Source organism: Procambarus clarkii, chromosome 20 (assembly GCF_040958095.1).
Source record: "Procambarus clarkii isolate CNS0578487 chromosome 20, FALCON_Pclarkii_2.0, whole genome shotgun sequence".
Taxonomy (NCBI): domain Eukaryota; kingdom Metazoa; phylum Arthropoda; class Malacostraca; order Decapoda; family Cambaridae; genus Procambarus; species Procambarus clarkii.
Window position 1 is genome coordinate 27,382,942 of NC_091169.1, and position 22,214 is coordinate 27,405,155.

A 22,214-nucleotide genomic window follows, 5' to 3' on the forward strand; every position below is an offset into this window, starting at 1 on the left:
GTCAACACATGAATGATTTTACAACATGGAATAAATTACGTCTAGTTCTTGCAATACGTCCGAGAAACAGAGAGTATATTGTGTAATATCAGAAACAGTAATTATATTTAAATTTTTTTTAATGGCATTTTTGTTCCTTAAAAGGGCGTGGTGGCAGAGGCTGTGGTGTCACTAGGAGGAATGACAACAATATCAAAGCTGCATTATCAAACGAGTAGACATAGATTGGCTGAAAAGATAATGGTAACTGCAGTGGTGACTGCAGATGTCAACGAACTACGTTGGTAACGCAGTGTAACAACGCTGGCAGGCGGAGCCGAGAGTAATAGTTATGTAAGGACGGTGATGATGGCTGAAACACATTAGTGACGCCAGAGCTGGTAGAGACAGTGATCGAAGGTGTATCGGATAAAAAAGACAGGAGGGTATCTGGACGAGCAGGTACGAGACGGGTGCTATAACAGTGGAAGGTGACAGGTACCGGAATGACACTGTCAACGAGGCCCCAGCCCCACCAACAATATCACACAAGCGAGCTCGTAAAATTATAGGATGATGAACCAATTTTATAAAAATGAACACTGGATCAAGGCAGGAGAGCGATTATGGTGGCCATCGCTGGTATATACTCACGGCCCACGACCGGAATATTGCTCTCACGGGAGGCGAAAATATTCATGAACTGGCCCGTCTTCAACCTGGTGACGAGATCTGCACCGCTCGTTTGGCAAGGTTTGTCTGGCTCAAAATCACAGGGAATTATCCAAAATCACGTCCAAATTGCTTATTGCCTCAACTGCACAAAAATTGAAGGGTGAACAGTGAAAATTCAAGCTCGATCATATCCCTCGGATTTGAAACAGTTACCCCCAGCGTCCGAGCCATCTCTGTCGGACGAAATTGAGCTCTTACCAAAACACCTCATATTTGTTAGTTTTTTCTAGTTTTTTTCTACCACAAACGCAGTCATTCATTTACACATTCTAACCAGCATATCAGCATTTGTTTTCTGCCCTGCATGAACAGACTTAGAGATCTGGTGGACAGTGGCACTGGACAGTGGCACTGGACAGTGGCACTGGACAGTGGCACTGGACAGTGGCACTGGACAGTGGCACTGGACAGTGGCACTGGACAGTGGCACTGGACAGTGGGACTGGACAGTGGCACTGGACAGTGGCACTGGACAGTGGCACTGGACAGTGGCACTGGACAGTGGCACTGGACAGTGGCACTGGACAGTGGCACTGGACAGTGGCACTGGACAGTGGATAACAGCTAGTCTTCGACATCGTGTTGGACACAATGAGATCTGGCCGGAGTATTATTCACAAGGAGCTCGATTCACGCAGTGTAATGTTGACAGTATAATCGGGACCCAGCAATCTGGCATTCAGAATGGATTCGAAACACTGAGACCTGCGCACTGTGCGGCGCGGACAAAATGACCTGGACAAAATAAGAACTGAGCACAGCGGACTCCTTACCCCAGCGCGACCTGGTTAAAGTATCACATAAACACCTAACCAGCTGGACCCGTCAGTAGGGGTCTGACGGCTGAGCTGACAGCACTCGGGATTCGTAATCCTAAGGATCCGGGTTCGATCCCCGGAGGAGGCGGAAACAAATGAGTTTAACCCTGATTCACCTGTTCCCCTAGTAGTAAATAGGTAACTGGACACATAATACACACCAGCCATGTCCTCTCATCATACACTAGGAGAGACATAGCCTCTACACAAGCAGGGGACACAGCCTCTACACTAGGAAAGACATAGCCTCTACACTAGGAGGGACACAGGCTCTACACTCAGCAGTCTACACCCACTCACGCGAGCCTGCCATATCTCCTACCTAGATATTCAGAACACTTTCCTCACACCTGTTTATATAACGCCAAAGTTTTCTCATTGGCGAGGGGGAAAATCGCCCCTGAAAATAACGTGAAACGATTCATCTAAATTCGTTGGAGGAGTCGGCCTGCCCTGAGCAGGCCATCTTGGCCAAACGTCTTGGGTTAAACTTTGAAGATCGCAGTCTTTACCCAGCATGTGGCGGTGGAGACTCCTGGTTAGTCATGATTACTCCTCTCGCTCACACACACACACGCTCACACACACGCACTCACGCTCACTCACACTCACACACACACTCACACACACAGGAGGCAGAACACGGGGTACCAAATTGGAAATGAAATCCTTCAAGAATCAAGAAGAGAGAAAGATCTGGCGGTTGATATTACAGCACTGGACCTTTCATTCTGAAGCTCACATCGAGAAAGATATCATCGACGGTGTATGTGAGGCTGGCCAACAGAACTGCCTTTAGAAATTCGTGTATGGAAGCAATCAGAGAACTGAATCTGATATATACCAGTCCTGGAGTATGCGACTCTCAAACACAAGACGCAGTTCGAGAAAGATCAGAGGTAATTTCCAAGACTAGACCTGGAGCTGAGAGGAATGAGTTATGAGGAAAGGTAACGGAAACTAAGCCTCATGTTGGTGGAAGACAAAAAAGTTAGATGTAAGATAACACAGACTAAATTTAACAAAAAATATGGGGTAGATAACTTGCATAAGGGGACACAAGTGGAAACTGAGTACCCAAATGAACCACACAGTCACTAGAAATACTTTTTCCCAGCGTGAGAGTAGGTAAAAAAATGGACAGAAAGTAATGTGGTGGAGGCAAACTCCATACACAGTTTCGAGTGTAGATATGATAGGGCCCAGAAGGATTAGGAACCTGTACACCAGTTGATTAACACATGTACACATTCACTCATACACCATACACAAGCACTCGGACACACACACACACACACCAATCTTTACCAGGATGCAACCCACAACAATTAGCTAACTCCCGGGTATCAAGTAAGTGCTAGGTAAACTAAAGCATGAGATGACAGGAAACTTGCACAATCGTCTCTCTATTTCACGGGAATTGAACTCAGATCCCTCGAGTGTAAACCGAGAACGGGGCTTCAGTGTGCTTGGATACCCACTAATTAATTCATGGGTAGAGAATATTGCCTCAATTCGTTATCAAAGTTCACAATTTGTGACAAGTTATTCGAAGAGTTTGAGCCTGAAACGGTGACTGCTAACAAGATTGGTCCTCGTTATTTTGGTAGACTGAAAGATCCCATTATAATATGAAACATCTTAATAACAAAGGAAACTGCAGATGAATTGGGCCATACACAGCAGATCGTATATTGAGAACACTTGATTGGTTATTCGGCTGTGCTAGGGCCTCTCTGACCCCACTACTCTCTCTCTCTCTCTCTCTCTCTCTCTCTCTCTCTCTCTCTCTCTCTCTCTCTCTCTCTCTCTCTCTCTCTCTCTCTCTTCATCTTCCCTTCATCTCCCTTCTTCACGCTCCTTTCCACTCCTCCTTTCACTCCCAATCTTCCCCCTCCCCCTCCCCCCTCCTTCCCTATTCCACAATATCAGCCTTCTTCCCTTTCTCCTTCCCCCTCTCTCATCCTCTCTAGCTTTCTCCTCTGTTCTCCCACCCCTCTTACTCATCATTCCCTCCCCTTACCCTCTTCTCTTTCCCTCTCCTCTCTTCTCTACTCGGCTTCCTTATCTCCCCTCTTTCTCTCCAATTTGTGTACGTTACGTAACATTGAAACTGATAAAACCTCTACAGGAAACACATTTCCGATCTCAGACCTCACGACAATCGCGTGGGATCGGCCCAAATGCCAATATTTCATAAAGGGAAGCACTCGGGCCGACCTCCGTCTGGCATATGAGAATCCTATACCTCACATGTGTCATCTTTGAAAGTCGTGAGAGGCTGGGCCTCCTCTGGCCTCCTTATTTTATAGATATTGATACGAATAGAGGACATTTCATAAAGACTATTGCCCCCTATGAAGCATCTCTTATCTATACCATATCTAACTCATTAATATGTGTGCCAATTCAATGCCTGAAACAATCCACCATTGTCATTTACAGCTACTGTTGTCAATACTACTTCAACAGTACTTTATCAATATGTCATATTGGTAATTTACCACTCATATTGTAAGCTAAACGGTTTTTTTAATTGTCAATAAATGTAAAAATTTGTTTACACTGTTGTAAACCTGTTCAGTCAAGCCAGAATGGTAACGATTTATATAAAATGTTACGAATAGAATCTCTAATTAGGATTATATTGTTAAGTTTATGTGTCCTGACTACACCATATACATTGATTGGAAATTAGAATCAATTGACATCAACTCTGTAAAACTTTAAAATTCTTTAGGGAACCCGTGTAAATACCGAAATACTAAGTGAAGAAAAGAACGTTGGTGTATTGCTACTCATATTCACTGCCACACAGGACAGTGAGGATGCTGCTCATATTCACTGCCACACAGGATAGTGAGGATGCTGCTCATATTCACTGCCACACAGGACAGTGAGGATGCTGCTCATATTCACTGCCACACAAGACAGTGAAGATGCTGCTCATATTCACTGCCACACAGGACAGTGAGGATGCTGCTCATATTCACTGCCACACAAGACAGTGAAGATGCTGCTCATATTCACTGCCACACAAGACAGTGATGCTGCTGCTCATATTCACTGCCACACAGGACAGTGAAGATTCTGCTCATATTCACTGCCACACAGGACAGTGAAGATGCTGCTCATATTCACTGCCACACAGCACAGTGAAGATGCTGCTCATATTCACTGCCACACAGCACAGTGAAAATGCTGCTCATATTCACTGCCATACAAGACAATGAAGATGCTGCTCATATTCTGTGTCTGGTAAAATGATCTGGGTCATATGCAATTCCTAAATTTTCGTGATGTAGTAACATTTGAACTTTCAAGAAAAGGACAGATATACAACTAATAATACAAAACAGATACATAAATATTAATGTAAAACAGTCGTAAAATGATTAATGCAAATCAACAATATAATGATTAAGACAAGACAAATGTAGAACTAATCAGGCAAGACAACTGTACAACTATTAAGACAAAAGAGCTGTAGTAGAATTAATACATGACAACTGAAGAACTGTTAATACAGCTGTAGAATTGTTAAGACAGCTGTGGAACTATTACAACAAGACAATAGAAAAACAATTAAGAAGAGAGAGATGTTGAACTACGAAGATATGTTGGGTTCAAAGTTATGAATACAATCAACTGTAGGACAATGAAGATAAAAGAGTTGTGGGAAAATTAATAGGAGTCAGCTGTAGAATGATCAATACATGAGCTGTTGCTATGTATCAAAACGGGAGAGCTCTTGTTATATTTCAAGACGTGAGAGCTCTTGTTATATTTCAAGACGTGAGAGCTTTTATTCTGTTTCAAGACGTGAGAACTCTTGTTATATTTCAAGACGTGAAACCTCTTGTTAGATTTCAAGACGTGAGAGCTCTTGTTATATTTCAAGACGTGAGAGCTCTTGTTATATTTCAAGACGTGAGAGCTCATGTTATATTTCAAGACGTGAAAACTCTTAGTATATTTCAAGACGTGAGAGCTCTTGTTATATTTCAAGTCGTGAGAGCTCTTGTTATATTTCAAGACGTGAGAGCTCTTGTTATATTTCAAGACGTGAGAGCTCTTGTTATATTTCAAGACGTGAGAGCTCTTGTTATATTTCAAGACGTGAGAGCTCTTGTTATATTTCAAGACGTGAGAGCTCTTGTTATATTTCAAGTCGTGAGAGCTCTTGTTATATTTCAAGACGTGAGAGCTCATGTTATATTTCAAGACGTGAAAACTCTTGGTATATTTCAAGACGTGAGAGCTCTTGTTATATTTCAAGACGTGAGAGCTCTTGTTATATTTCAAGACGTGAGAGCTCTTGTTATATTTCAAGACGTGAGAGCTCTTGTTATATTTCAAGACGTGAGAGCTCTTGTTATATTTCAAGTCGTGAGAGCTCTTGTTATATTTCAAGACTTGAAAACTCTTGTTATATTTCAAGACGTGAAAACTCTTGGTATATTTCAAGACGTGAGAGCTCTTGTTATATTTGAAGACGTGAGAGCAGCTGTTATACCTAGATGTGAAACATTTAACCCAATTTCAAGAAACAGAGTACCTTGCACAATTGATATATTCCTGTACACAAATCATTTAATATAACATCAACTGCTAAATAAAAAGACCAAAAATTTACTTTAAGGCAAAAAGTAATATCTTGTTCTCTCACCACCAAAGCTGGTCGGAAAATGGTCCAATGGCCTCTTCAGCAAATATTAATCAGGAGAGTTTACGAAGTTAGAGCTGAGCTATCGTTCTTCTCTAACATTAATGGATTTATATCCCTTCAATAACTAACATTCTTTCTTTCTCGGCTAATGAATGTTACGAGCTGTCCTCCACCTAAGGCTTTTCTCGCACCCCCCCCCTCCCAAACCATTAAGGGAAATAATGGGTTTAGACTCGTTCTTAAATCTGACGAGAGCAAACTAGTTAGGGAAAGTTATTCTATATCTTAACAAGTTCTAATGGAGGCCAAAGGGAAGAGGGGTTATCTAAAATGCTGGATGTATTTTAGTAACTTTAAAATTAAATAAATTAAATCCTCATATCACTGAGAGTATTAGGAAAGATTAATACTGAAGCATTTCTCTCTCTCTAAGAAGCCCCGAGTTGAAACGCAAAATTTATTTAATCATTAGAAAGCAACGTTGTAGGTGATGAGGAATAAGACTTTCACCTGCAGCCCAGCAAACAGAGCGAGGAATAACGAGAGGGCCAAGGCTTTCTCTGCAGCATCAGGAAGATGCACGGGACTTTCTCTTCTATTACTCGGGAGCATAAGGACGCATCTCTGCCGCTACAATAGAGGAGGGCCGGCTCTTATGTACATCCTTGATGGGATCTGAGGTAATACCAGAAGGAAGGAGGGGGCACTGGGAGGAGTCTGGCACTCCAGCTAATGCAGAAAACATTTTTTTTCTCTCAAATGACAAGATGAGGAGAATGAAAGGCCGTCATCCCCGCCGGACTCGGGTCATTGTTGGTACTCCTTGGTGTCATTTTCTGGTATTACACTAAGTGGTCAAGGACTCGCACACAACTCCATTTGATTTTGCTACTCAACAAGGCTGTTCACGGAAATAAGATTTACACACACACACACAACACAAAATTTACACACACACACACACACACACATGTATGTGTGTGTGTGTGTGTGTGTGTGTGTGTGTGTGTGTGTGTGTGTGTGTGTGTGTGTGTGTGTGTGTGTGTGTGTGTGTGTGTGTGTAATGTGTGTGTCAAGTATGTAAATAACTTGACTGCAGGAGCTAAGTCTTTTATGTCGATGTTTGCAGACGATGCAAAACTAATGAGGAAGATTGAGACAGATGAAGAGTGTAAGATTCTCCAGGATGACTTGAACAGGTTGCAGAGATGGTCCGATAAATGGCTGCAAGAGTTCAACACTAATAAGTGCAAGGTGATATAAATGATTACAGGATCCAGGAGACCGAAAGGCCAATATACGATGAAGGAAAACTACCTCCCAATAACGTCTAGAGAAATAAACCTGAGAATGGACGTAAAACCAAACCTAACTCGAGAGGCACATATAAACAGAATAAGGTCAGCGGCATAACCTACTCTGTCGAAATTCAGAACATCCTTCTGAAACTTTAATAAGGGGGCTTTTAGATCACTATATACCGCCTAAAAGAGACCAGTCTTAGAGTATGCCGCCCCATCATGGAGCCGCCATCTTAAAAAAAACACATAAGGAAGCACGAAAAGGTGCAAAAGTTTGCAACGAGACTTGTCCCAGAGCTGCGAGGGATGAGGTATGAAGACAGACTGAAGGTATTAAATTTGAAGACGTTAGAAAGGAGAAAGGAGGAGGGAGGTGGGGACATGATACAGACGTATAAAATACTTAAGAGGGATTGACATGGTTGAAAGAGACCAAATTTTTACAATGAATTCCAATTTATCAAGGAGCCACGGATGGATGCTTGAGACTCAGATGTGTCATAGAGATGTTAGAAAGTTATCTTTCAGCGTAAGGGTAGTGAATATATGGAATAACCTTGTAGATTGTAGATGCAAACTCCATTCATAATTTAAAAGCAGGTATGATAGGGAGATAGGCCAGAAGTCATTGCATTAGACAACCAATAACTAGGAAAAACGGGGGTCCAAGAGATGGAGCTCGATCCTGCAGGCACACATAGTAAATACACACACACACACACACACACACACACATGGAAGACGTGCAGACGGGACACCACGAGCGCAGCTGTCATCCTGTAACTAAACTTAGGTAATTACATATACACACACACACATCTAATAGAGAGAATGTCTGTCTGTCTGTCTGTGTTTAAAGTTGGAGGTCAGATCCTTGTTTGTGATCCTCTTACAAACTTCGAAATATTCCTAGGCCACAAATCAGCTTTCAGTTTGTTTCTTATCGATAGTTTGTTTCTTATCGATAGTTTGTTTCTTATCGATAGTTTGTTTCTTATCGATAATCACACTGTTGGCAACTGTTTAAAACATCGGAGTCTTTTTACTTTTTAAACTCAGATCTGGTGCTTTTTACCTTTCTAAATACTTAAATAATTTTAACTGTAGCATACGATACGGAGGAAACTCCTCACGAGACATTAAGACACCGTCCTCGTGAGCACGTGGGTGTGTTCTGCCTCACAGGTTTCCTCCTTAAGAACAGCAGGTTGTAGCAGCGTCTGCAATTAGAGATCACTGAAGAAATGACCCAACCCCTTCACTTGCAGCGATTTCCTTGTTCTGACTTCTAACTCTCATCGACTAGATCTCAATATGGTATCAAGAATGTAGCATCGAAGATTCTCTATAGCACATGAAATATACATTATCTAGGTCCCAACACCAGTCATGATGCAACACCCGAGATGTAGAATTCAACATCAATCACTCAATAATCGCGAATAGAAATGTGATGTACTTTTCGCGTTAGATCACAATATTCGCCCTTTTAGATTACATGCAGTGACATCAAAGACATCTGAGTTCAAGTCTATACCAGTTCGATGAAGACATTACGACGAAGAATATTTTCCAATAAACCCAACATTTTTCCCCCATATACCAAGCATTATGTGAATATATTGCCGCTATTAGACCAACAGAACCTGCTTCAGAGAGCGAGACATCAAAGCACCATTGACAACCGTCAACAAATATCATTTCAAAGATCATTCACAGCATTTCGAAGACCCGTCACAGCAACACATAAAAGGGAAGGAAAAGGCTGGTGAAAGAGAGATAAAACACAGCATTCGTTTCATAGGTGAAAAATGGTTGTAATACTGAGGCACAGGTGGACGGCGTGTATCTTGTGTCGTGGGGGGTAAAATTTCATGAATAGCAAAGAGGAGAGGGACCAGAGAGAGAGCCTTCCTGGTGAGGCCTCTGGGAGGCTAGGGGATTGGTGAGAGGGAAGGCTGAGAGGATGGCAAGAGGGAGTGGAAATTGGCGATGAAACTTACTAGATGGTGACGAGGGGATTGGTGACAAGGGTATATTGGATGGTGGAGGGAATGGTGCAGAGGAGTGGAGATGGTTACGAGTGAATTGGCTATTGTAAGAGAGTGAAGGGTATGGTGTGAAGCGTTTGGGGATGTTGTGAAGCGTTTGGGGATGTTGTGAAAAGTGTAATGAAATACTGTGGGGGTTTTAGATAGTGAGAGATGTGAGATGATGTGGAGAGACGTACTGTATGGTGTGTATGGTGATGTGTAGTGGGGTATGGTGAAGGACTGAATGGTAAATGCTAACCTGACTGCAGTGGTGATTGGGGAGGTGGTTGGTGCTACAAGGAGAGAGAGACGGAATTATCACAGGAAAGCACCCAGCCATAGAGACTATATAGCACTGGGAAGGTATAAGAATAAGGATTTGGGTTGGAACTTGGGGGGATTGAACGCCGACCTGCATAAAGCGAGACGGTCGCTCTACTGTCCAGCCCACCTGCTCTACAGGAAGGATGTAGAGACTTTGGGAGGATGGGCAGAACAGACACCTATTGGTATTGCCAAGGCACTTCCACTTGGTCAGAAATATTTTCTGAATTAATAATAAACACAAGGTGACTCGCAGAGACATGAAATAAAAACAAACCTGAGAAATATACAAACATACAAGCATCTTTGTGGAGACCTTTGCTCGTCTCATCAACATACAAGCATCTTTGTGGAGACCTTTGCTCGTCTCATCAACATACAAGCTTCTTTGTGGAGACCTTTGCACGTCTCATCAACATACAAGCATCTTTGTGGAGACCTTTGTACGTCTCATCAACATACAAGCATCTTTGTGGAGACCTTTGCTCGTCTCATCAACATACAAGCATCTTTGTGGAGACCTTTGTACGTCTCATCAACATACAAGCATCTTTGTGGAGACCTTTGCTCGTCTCATCAACATACAAGCATCTTTGTGGAGACCTTTGTACGTCTCATCAACATACAAGCATCTTTGTGGAGACCTTTGCACGTCTCATCAACATACAAGCATCTTTGTGGAGACCTTTGCTCGTCTCATCAACATACAAGCATCTTTGTGGAGACCTTTGCTCGTCTCATCAACATACAAGCATCTTTGTGGAGACCTTTGCTCGTCTCATCAACATACAAGCATCTTTGTGGAGACCTTTCCTCGTCTCATCAACATACAAGCATCTTTGTGGAGACCTTTGCTCGTCTCATCAACATACAAGCATCTTTGTGGAGACCTTTGCTCGTCTCATCAACATACAAGCATCTTTGTGGAGACCTTTGCTCGTCTCATCAACATACAAGCATCTTTGTGGAGACCTTTGCTCGTCTCATCAACATACAAGCATCTTTGTGGAGACCTTTGCTCGTCTCATCAACATACAAGCATCTTTGTGGAGACCTTTGCTCGTCTCATCAACATACAAGCATCTTTGTGGAGACCTTTGCACGTCTCATCAACATACAAGCATCTTTGTGGAGACCATTGCTCGTCTCACCACCCTCACATATGTGTATGTGAGGGTGGTGATTACCCTTCCCTAATTAACTCACATATGAGTTAATTAGTAAAGAGTTAAAAAAATATTCGAGGTGATGAAATTTACTTGAAATACTACTAATGATTATATTTACTATTCATATTCCACAAAATACATATTATGTAATATCAATTAAACTTTCAAATAGTTGTGTTTACATAATGGAATTACTTTACAATACTCATCAGAATTAAGACAATCATGATTTGTTCATCACATGAAATAAATGGTTCACTACAGGTCGTAATGGATCACCTGATAAACACAAAACTAATACACTACCTATATTCCACACGGGAAATGGTAATATACACTAGATAAGCAAACCAGAATTAAAGTCACTTTTTGGGGGCTTTGTAATGGCCATAACTATAGAGAATGGTTACAGCTATTACATAAATTAACCCCCACGTGTGTACACAGTAACAGAACCCTCACAGCAACAGGATCCACACTGCAACAGGACCCACACGACAACAGGACCTGAACAGCAAGAGAGAGAGAGAGAGAGAGAGAGAGAGAGAGAGAGAGAGAGAGAGAGAGAGAGAGAGAGAGAGAGAGAGAGAGAGAGAGAGAGAGAGAGAGAGAGAGAGAGAGAGAGAGAGAGAGAGAGAGAGAGAGAGAGAGACCCTCTGGCCTCAACACACCAGCAGACATTCACGAAGACAGTCTGCTTAAGTCGTGCAGGACTAACTGGAGACGAGTACATTGACTAACCATCACAATAATTACGAAACACCTGACATTGCGTCCCAACAAAGAGATGAGCGTTCCTACCAAGGGGTTGCGTCCCCACGAAAGGGGTTGCGTCCCCACGAAAGGGGTTGCGTCCCCACGAAAGGGGTTGCGTAGCCTACTCTCACTCGCTTTCACGTTCCAGTATTGTTTGTTTTGACCATTTAATAAAAAATATTTTCTATTTCACAGTTCACAGGACTTTCATATGATTTTCAACTTGTAAGTTAATTAACATTAAATTTTTTTTCCAGCACAACACGTCCGTTGGAGAGTTTAATTAAGATATTGAAACATTTGCAGCATTTCGTTTATAAAATGTCACGGGGTCTTTTGGTGAGCTGTAGTCCGAGCCTGGGCTCTCTCGAGCTGAACACCTGTTAGGGTCATGGAGCCTAATTAAAAAAAAACATATTTTGACTTTCAGTACCTTGCATTATGCCCCTTCGTTACATTGGAGATAGTGAGGAAGACTTGAGGGGGACGTCTCGTCGATATCGTCGTAGACACGATATCATATATCCTTGCTGTGAGGGATATATGATATCGTGAGGAATGATAATGGGGAAGCAAGAGGATCTTAACTACCCTTATTAGATGTTAAAGTAGGCGAGAGCTTATTTTGAATGAACCAGCTTAGTTACTCAGTACTAAGGTGCTTCCTTTGTCTGCATGAGAGGGGGTTATTTTGTATTGATTGCAAGGATCAACGTCCGTGCAACCCGATCGCTGAGCACGCCTCCTGGTTGGTAGTCTGGTCAACCAGGCTGTTAGATGCAGCTTTTGAGCACCGTGAGAGGTTGGCTAGTTACGTTACTTATCTTTGGTGGGAGTCTGTTATAAAGTCCTGGGCTCTTTATGTTGATAGAGTTGTCTCTCATCTTACCTATATATATCAACTTACCTAAATAGCCGTCTGCTTTTCAACGGGGCTATTTTGCACTTCCTGCCATGTCTCCTGGTCTTGTGTGGAGTTATTTCCGTGTGCAGATTTGGAGCCAGTCCCTCTAATATTTTGACAATTGTAAATTATTATATTCATCTCTCACACATGTACAAAGGAGAATACAGGTTTATAAATTTTAAGCAGTTTGATTAAATTTGATGTTTTATTGAATGGATTCGGGAAGTAAAAGATCTTAACGTTTTATAAAGATCTTGTTCATTCAGTATCATGTTAATATTTCCAAATACCGAAAATTAAGCAAAACTCAACCACAGACAGTAAACATATATGTAGCCTTCAAACTTTCTGAGAGTTAGCTAGAGAGGTAGGTTGCCCTTTTACATTTATTTTCGAGAAGCCTTTTATTATAAAATGTTAGCGGCTTTAACACTAGTTTGGCCAAGCAAAAGCCACGTTGCCAAGCCAAGCGTGACTTTTTTGGACTCTGTATTTTGCGTGGGAGTGTATATGTGTGTGTGTGTGTGTGTGTGTGTGTGTGTGTGTGTGTGTGTGTGTGTGTGGGTGTGTGTGTGTGTGTGTGTGTGTGTGTGTGTGTGTGTGGGAGTGTATATGTGTGTGTGTGTGTGTGTGCAGAAAATGCATATGAAATATCACACCACTTGATTACACTATTGTGGTTCCCTTAATTTGCTGTTGTGATGGGTTGGCTGAAACGAAGAGTACATGTGCCCCTACACACACAGTAGCTACACCACTGACTATATCTGTTATGTTCATCACTTTGTGTACCCGGAGGAGTGTACAAAGTGTTACAGGAGCAGTGCACAGAGTTACAGGAGCCGGTGGCTGAGCGGACAGAACACTGGGGACGCCTGATCCTGTGGTCCCGGGTTCGATCCCGGGCGCCGGAGAGAAACAATGGGCAGAGTTTATTTCACTCTGATGCCCCTGTTACCTAGCAGTAAATAGGTATCTGGGTGTTAGTCAGCTGTCACGGGCTGCTTCCTGGGGGTGGAGGCCTGGTCGAGGACCGGGCCGCGGGGACACTCAGCCCCAAAATCATCTCAAGATAACCTCAAGATAATTCCCTATCAGTACACAGTGGATCACAGTGGGTCCACTAAGTGAGGAAAAGTAAAAAGAGCAACAGGAGATTACATTACTTAACATCACTTAACATGACGAGCCAATATATGCATTAAATGAAATCTAGAAAACATATATGTGAAACACACGTAGAAACACAGTTTACAAATTTAGATTTCAATCTGAATAGGAAAAAATATGAAAAATTCAGTAAATCATATGAAACTCCTAAATAGGCCTCAATGGGTATAGAGGGGCAATGTGATCAGATTATTTGTTAATTGTGTGCAATTATTTGAATGTTGCATGTGCATAGCTGTATCATGAGACATTTAGGTGAATTTCTGTTGCTATAATCTGTTAGTATCTTGGGACATGGAACATGTCCCTATACCACCAGAGTGCTGTTAAGTGCCCTGCAAATCACTTAGTAAGGAGACAATAGTTTTCTTTCAATCATAACACGAGTCTTATGAGGCGTAACCAAAGCCAAAACATATAATATATGCTTGTCGCTTTTAATAATGATATTATCGTTTGATACGTTTTTTATCATTTATTTTGTAATTGGACAAGCCTCTCTATGTAAGTACTACAAGAGATCGTCAAGAATTGAGTGCGTACCATAAAAATATTAATCAGTCTCTTAAGGTATTCTCAAACACTTTTTAATCTGTTTTAATGCCTTTTCGTTTTAATACTACAGTTAAAATAAAACACGAGTGTTTTCATCCTATATTCTCTAACACCTCTCCTCTGACATCTCTCCTCTGACACCTCTCCTCTGACACCTCTTCTCTGACATCTCTCCTCTGACACCTCTCCTCTGACACCTTTTCTCTGGCACCTTTTCTCTGGCACCTCTCCTCTGACACCTCTTCTCTGACACCTCTCCTCTGACACCTCTCCTCTGACACCTCTCCTCTGACACCTCTCCTCTGACACCTTTTCTCTGGCACCTTTTCTCTGGCACCTCTCCTCTGACACCTCTTCTCTGACACCTCTCCTCTGACACCTCTTCTCTGACATCTCTCCTCTGACACCACTTTTCTGACACCTCTCCTCTGACACCTCTCCTCTGACACCTCTTCTTTGACACCTCTCCTCTGACACCTCTTCTCTGACACCGGGCTCTGCACGCCACATCCACGTCATATCAGGACTAAATATATATTTAATCGTCTGCAAAATCTCCGCTAAGCTCCAGCTCCTGTTATAGTGAGATCGTTGAGCCTTACGATAGACCTTCAGTCTCACACGCCTGGGCTCCACTGTTCGAGTCTCCTACAACCCAAATGAATGGAATGGAATTGAACCTTAAGCTTTGCACATTAACTATCGCCGCTTTTCACCTTCTGTACCTCTTCCCTCCCCCTTCCCCCCTACAGTCAATAAGGTTAAGAGATTGTGAGTGCAGAAAAGTGGCTCTGAGAAGAGTGTAGCAGAGCAAACTCTTGCATTTAGAGCCACATCTAAGATTTAGTGACAATTGAAAGCATTAAGAAGATTTAGTACAGGAAAGCGGAGGGACTTTATCAGCTTAGACAATTTTAACTTCTGTTAATCCTATTTCAATTAATGACATTATAAAATATGATTTAGTAACAGATTATTTCATGTGTCACTAAAAATTATCCTGGTGATCTCAAGCTATAATTGTATTAATGAACAAATAATTGATAAAGAGCAAGACTCGTCCTCACATTAGAAAATTTTAAGTGCATTATATAATTCACGATTGTATAATTATTAGCTTAAAGCCCAAATGATCCGTTGAGCGCGACAGGGAGTGGGACGGGAGGAGTGGGACGGGGAATTGGACGGGGAGTGGGACGGGGGAGTGGGACGGGGGAGTGGGACGGGGGAGTGGGACTGGGGAGTGGGACGGGGGAATGGGACTTTCCTCTAATATTAGCAAGACTTAATACTCATTAAGTATTGCTAGAAACACTCAACCAACTTTTATTCAACCAAAAAAGGAACTTGATTTTTTCTTTAATTCTGAAGTGTTCAAAAAACAGTCTAGATCTTCTAAGTTACAAAGATAGTGCATAGTTTCATAGGTTAGGTAGGATTGGGGGTGGGTTAGGTCAGGATGGACTAGGTTAGGTAAGATTTCCTGGTTTCAAGAATAGATTGGATAGGCACATGATTAAGAAGAGTTTGAGCTGAAATAAGTCTCATCTACAATATGCCAATGTTCCCTGATTGTTATATATTTTAGACCTAATTTACAAGTAACAGAAGATTAACGCTTGCTGTTTCTTAAGAAAGAAACAGTCTAGTCTACTTCTCTACTTCTATTAGTCTACTTCTACTCTTCTACTTCTGAGATGGAGATTGAAAGCACATTTGGAGTGGGGGAGAAATAGGGCGAAGGGCATAAAGAATTTTAATTTAAAATGCATTTATATATATATTATATATATATAAATGCATTTATATATATATGCATTTATATATATATATATATATATATATATATATATATATATATATATATATATATATATATATATATATATATATATATATAATATAGAAAGTACCTAGACTCTTTTTAATTGGGGTACTGAGAGTCATGTGTGTGTGTTCTGTGAACTGATGATACCTTCATCATAAACAAGAGACTTTCAGCTAGCTAGCAGAATCATTACTCCACTTCACAGATCTGCTTCATCATCTCCCGCTCCCTCATCTTGACTAATGACACCGCCACACTCAGCCATGCTGACTACCCACTCTCTCTCTCTCTCGTTCACTCTCTCTCTCTCTCTCTCTCTCTCTCTCTCTCTCTCTCTCTCTCTCTCTCTCTCTCTCTCTCTCTCTCTCTCTCTCTCTCTCTCTCGTTCACTCTCTTTCTATCTCCCTTCCTCTCTTCTCTCTGTTTTGGAAACAGCTCCCTCAAACAATCCGTAAAATTATATCAGTTCTTAATACCATGGCTGTCAAAGAAAGTCAGAAGACATATTTAAAACGTCAAAGAAGGAGTTAGAACACGTTTTTAAAACGTCTAAGAAGAAGTTTGAAAACGTGTTTAAAACGTCTAAAAAGGAGTTAGAAAACATGTTTCAAACGTCTAAAAAAGAGTTTGAAAACGTTTTTAAAACGTCTAAGAAGGAGTTCGAAAATGTGTTTAAAACGTCAGAGAAGAGCTTCCAAAATTTCAAAAAAATTCAGGTCATTGGCGATTCGTTTACGATTCAGCATCTTCGACCCCTCTGACATCACCTAAATTCCAAAATAAATATTTATTGTGAAAAAATAAAACTTTGGGAATATATAGACATGCATGAACAGTTGTAAAAACTGAAATGGACCAGTGAAACCCCAGTTTAATGTGAACTTGTATTTTGAACAATGCTTTTGTGTGCGTGAAGCCTGTAGATGTTATATGTGAAGGTTTTATTCAAATAATTCTTTTTTAGTGGCGCAGAGATATCCTCTTATGCCATAGTGACTTAATGAGTGTCAGGCTTCACTCATCAATCCTCCTTATACATCCCATCCGTCACACACCTCCACTAGACTACCTCATACTTACCCTTCCATCACACACTTCCACCAGACTCCCTCATACTGAACCGCCACACTGCTCTACACTTCCCTCACACGTCTCCAGCATCTGTTAATCTCTACCTCACACTTGCATATGCATCATACTATACGATATCAGTCATACTAGCCCTCAGTCACTGTAATAACACACTCAGAATGACATTTACTCCACTGTCATGCTGCTAAGCTTAATGTTTAGCTCAGCAATCACGACATTAAATATGATATAGGAAAAATATATATATATTAATTAATCGTTTCCAGATATGGACACCATTATTAAATAATAGTACTGAAGAATTTGAAAAATGTTAAACAGTTTAAATTACAATTATTATAATGGTAATTGGAACTCGTTTTGGTTCAAAAAAACTCTTACTGAATTTGTTTTTATGATATGCTATATAATTACGTTTGATTTATTGCCAAATAATTATTTTTAGCACATATTTTCTATGGATTTTTATTACACATGTTAATTACATCTTATTATGGTCATTGGAGGATATTTGTATCACTAAATGGATTTTATCCGTACCAGTGGATATTTCTAACACAAAATAACACTTCAGTGATACCACTGTATGTTTTTTGATGTCCTTAGTGTTGATGTCCAAAGTCAAGATTAATCTTAAAAGTCAAGACAGATGTCCCAAGTCAAGACTGATGTCCCAAGTCAAGACTGATGTCCCAACCCTGGAAACACAAACCGTAACTGTCTCTATTTTCCGCTTGTTACTACTTATAATAAAGTTGTTACATCTTGGCTTAACGTGTTTATGACGTATTAGAACGTTGTTACAACTTGCTATATTGGTTGTTATAACTGGTTAGGAAGTGTTAAAACTTGTTCGAACGTTGTACCAACGTCGTAGTTTCGGTGTATGTTTGGCGGGAAGTCAAGACTACTGTCCCAAGTTAAGACTGAAGTCCCAAGTCAAGATTGATGTCCCAGTTAAACATCAACTCTCAATCGCTCCATTTCGGCAAAAGTAAGACGTGTTGGTACAGGTGGATGAGAGGAATGGGAGGAGAGGGTGGGAATCCATCACGTAACGTAACAACCTGTTTGTTAAACACATGAGATGGTTGTTAAACACATGAGGTGGTTATTAACACATGAGATGTTTATTTGTCACTTCTTTAAGCAACACTCTGGAGCATACTATAATGGTCACCTTCAATAGCAGAGAGAAAGAGACAGTCAACACATTTTCAACACAATGTTTTTACGTTGTATTGCACGGTTGTGGTGTTGCCAACCCGTTCTCGCAAATTTAATAAGTCAATATTGACTTATTAAATATGTGCATAAGTGACATACTTAACATAATAGATACCCTTAAAAAGATTCATAGAAAACACCGACCTTACCTAACCTACTTAGTATGTTAAGATAAGCATCTTATTGCTTCGTAATTACAGTTATTACCTAACCTATAATAGGTATAGGTTAAGTAATAATTGTAATTACGAAGCAATAAGATGCTTATCTTAAGATACTAACAAGGTTAGGTAAGGTCGGTGTTTTCTATGAATCTTTTTAAGGGTATCTATTATGTTTAGTATATCACCTATGCACGTAGTTAATAAGTCAATATTGACTTTACGAATTTGCGAGAACGGGTTGGGTGTTGCACATGGTTGAGGTGTTGCACGGTTGTGGTGTTGCACATGGTTGAGGTGTTGCACGGTTGTGGTGTTGCACATGGTTGAGGTGTTGCACATGGTTGAGGTGTTGCACGGTTGTGTTGTTGCACATGGTTGAGGTGTTGCACGGTTGAGGTGTTGCACGGTTGTGGTGTTGCACATGGTTGAGGTGTTGCACGGTTGTGGTGTTGCACATGGTTGAGGTGTTGCACATGGTTGAGGTGTTGCACGGTTGTGTTGTTGCACATGGTTGAGGTGTTGCACGGTTGTGGTGTTGCACGGTTAATGTAATGTGGAAAACCAAACATTCCATATAAACTAATATTTCTGAAATACCGTGAAGAACGAGACAATTACATGTATATGAACAATTAGACATAATTCCGATTGTTAGTACAATTACGTACAATTCCGTGTAAGTGAAAAAAATACAAACAATTCCCTATATAATTCCCTAAATACAAACAATTACAAAAATTACGTATATACGAATAATTACAAACAATTCAATATATACGAACAATGAAAAACTAGTCCATATATACGAACATATACAAACAATTCTATATATAAGAACAATTACAAACAATTCGGTAAATAGGAACAATTACAAACAATTCCGTAAATAGGAACAATTACACACACACACACACACACACACACACACACACACACACACACACACACACACACACACACACACACACACAATTTCCGTGTGCTCTTCCCCCGCCAAATCTTCTCTCTGTCATGTTTTTTTTATTTTTGTTTTTTTTTGCATACGTAACATTTTCCCAATATGTCGGAGTCTCTCCCTCGGAGCCTCCCTCTCCCACACCTCCACTTCGTTACACCTTTCTGTTGCTACACTTTTTTTCCTCAGATGGACCAGTCACATCCTTCTTTTACAACACCTGTCCTGTGTAATATCCAGTCCTCGAAGTTTTACCCAAAGTCCTCTGGGGGGTAGACCTTCCCTTGGGTTTTCTACGCGTGGGTTGGGGAGTTGGGGGTTTGGTACCCCTTATTTTGGCCGTTGGGAAAGCTAAGGAGGATGGGTTCTGGCCAAATACTGTCCTGCTGATAGCCTCTTATGGGGGTGGGTTTCTGTGTTGTGTCCAGGAAGCGGTTGTCATCTTCGGTAACCAGGATGATCACTGAAGTCAGAGGTGAGTGGTTCATGGTTAATGCTTCGTGGTTAATGGTTCATGGTTAATGGTTCATGGTCAGTGGTTCATGGTCAGTGGTTCATGGTCAGTGGTTCATGGTCAGTGGTTCATGGTCAGTGGTTCGTGGGCAATCTGAGAGGCTGTGCGGACACCAAGGCCGCCGAGTCTTACAGGGAGGGTTGCTAGCTCCCGTCTTGCTGAAGGAGAGGATTTTAACACAATGTGTCCTGTGTTTACGGTTAAACATGTGTATCACTCAGGTGTTAGTCGGTCCTATACAGACTGGTAACAGTGCCACAAGAATCCATAGCAGTTGAAACGCAGGTCTTCTGGTCTTTTTCTGACACTTACTATATTACTTCTGTGAGTAATAGGCAGTAAATGAATAATGAGAACTTTCATATAAGCTTATATGTTCATGCAAGGACTTGTACGAACTTTATATATATATATATATATATATATATATATATATATATATATATATATATATATATATATATATATATATATATATATATATATATATATATATACTATATGTTTCATGCAAGATGTAGCAGGGTTTGCTAACTGCTCTACTTAAAGCTGGCTGCGATGTTCGCCTTGCACCATGGTACTGCCTACTCGTACAACGGAAATAAATCTAATAATGATGTATCCGATGGGTAATACAACTTCTTCATGCTTGATAAATCTCACATGAAATTTTAAAAAGATCTGTGTCCGCTTTGTGTCATATGATGTTCATGTTTAACTGTGTAGTATTTGGACACAATGATAACAATTTCTTCCTTCTGTAATGTGCTAGTCTATCAAATATACACATAAGCCAGATACGATGTATGAATACCAATGATAGAAAGAAAGGATTGGATAATCCTTCCTTCCCAATGATTATAAGAAAGGATTATCACAGACATTCCAAATGACTAGCAAAAAGCACTTCTTGAGTAAACCACACGAATGAGAAGAGGGTATTTTCATATCTATATATCATCTATTAATATCTTACAGTAAACTAAAGCATCTCAGACGCAATTACTAAGATAAATAAGACTATCTCGTTGGGGAAGGACTGCGAATCCATGCCTGTAGGCAAGTCACCTGCCAGGTACAAGTGAAACGATGATCAACCCAGTGGGACATTTTCATATTCAGTGGTATTGCATATGCTACAATGCTAGTATGATTACTCTCAGCATGAGTAACGCTGCCCATTAAACTCTCCCTTATGCCAATATATATATATATATATATATATATATATATATATATATATATATATATATATATATATATATAATATACTGAAAATATATAATATATCTTTAAGCATGATTTGATAAAGCCAGTAGATGAAAATATAATATTTTGTGAAGCTGTACAATTAGTTAATAATTTACTTAAATAATAAAGAAATGGACAACTACTCACCAGGCGTAAAAACATATCTGAAACTGGACAAACACCACAACAAATAAATTAAAACAAGAGAAATCTTAAAAACATTGCATAAACACATTGTAAAAAAATAGCAGAATAAAGAAAGAGAGAGAAAAAAAACCACAATAAAAATTCAGCAGATAGAACAACATAAAAAGATACTAGAAATACGAATTAACAAGAAAACATAGAAAAAACTAGATGTTAAAGTAAAAATCATACATGCGGTAAAAATATTCGTAAATCTCCCGTTAACATGGGAGCCGTAAGAAAAAATGAATCTTGGAGGGATTTAAAGAATTTATATTCATTGTACTCATACATATATGTATACATTATATCAATTTACAATGGCACCGTCTGTTGGTGCCAGAGGGAGGCACTAACTCCACTTTTCTCACTCCTTCATGTCTCATCCCCTTGTTTCTCACAATGTTTCTCTACCCTCCTTTCTCATCAATCGTGTCCCATTGTGTCTCAGCACCTGTTTCTCATCCCTGTGTCTCAACACCTGTTTCTCATTCCTGTGTCTCAACACCTGTTTCTCATCCCTGTGTCTCTCACAATGTTCCTCACTGTGTCTCACCACCCCATCTCTCACCCTCCAGATG

General features: G+C 40.5%; 1 protein-coding gene across 1 annotated transcript; it reads right to left on the minus strand.

The window, feature by feature from the left end:
• Positions 1-5,216: 5,216 nt before the first annotated feature.
• Positions 5,217-14,935, minus strand: LOC138366763 (probable cation-transporting ATPase 1). The gene is made up of 2 exons (XM_069328041.1): positions 14,628-14,935; positions 5,217-6,048 (listed from the first exon to the last, which is right to left on the minus strand). The coding sequence occupies exons 1-2, from the start codon at positions 14,933-14,935 to the stop codon at positions 5,217-5,219; spliced, it is 1,140 nt and encodes a 379-aa protein (XP_069184142.1).
• Positions 14,936-22,214: the final 7,279 nt, after the last annotated feature.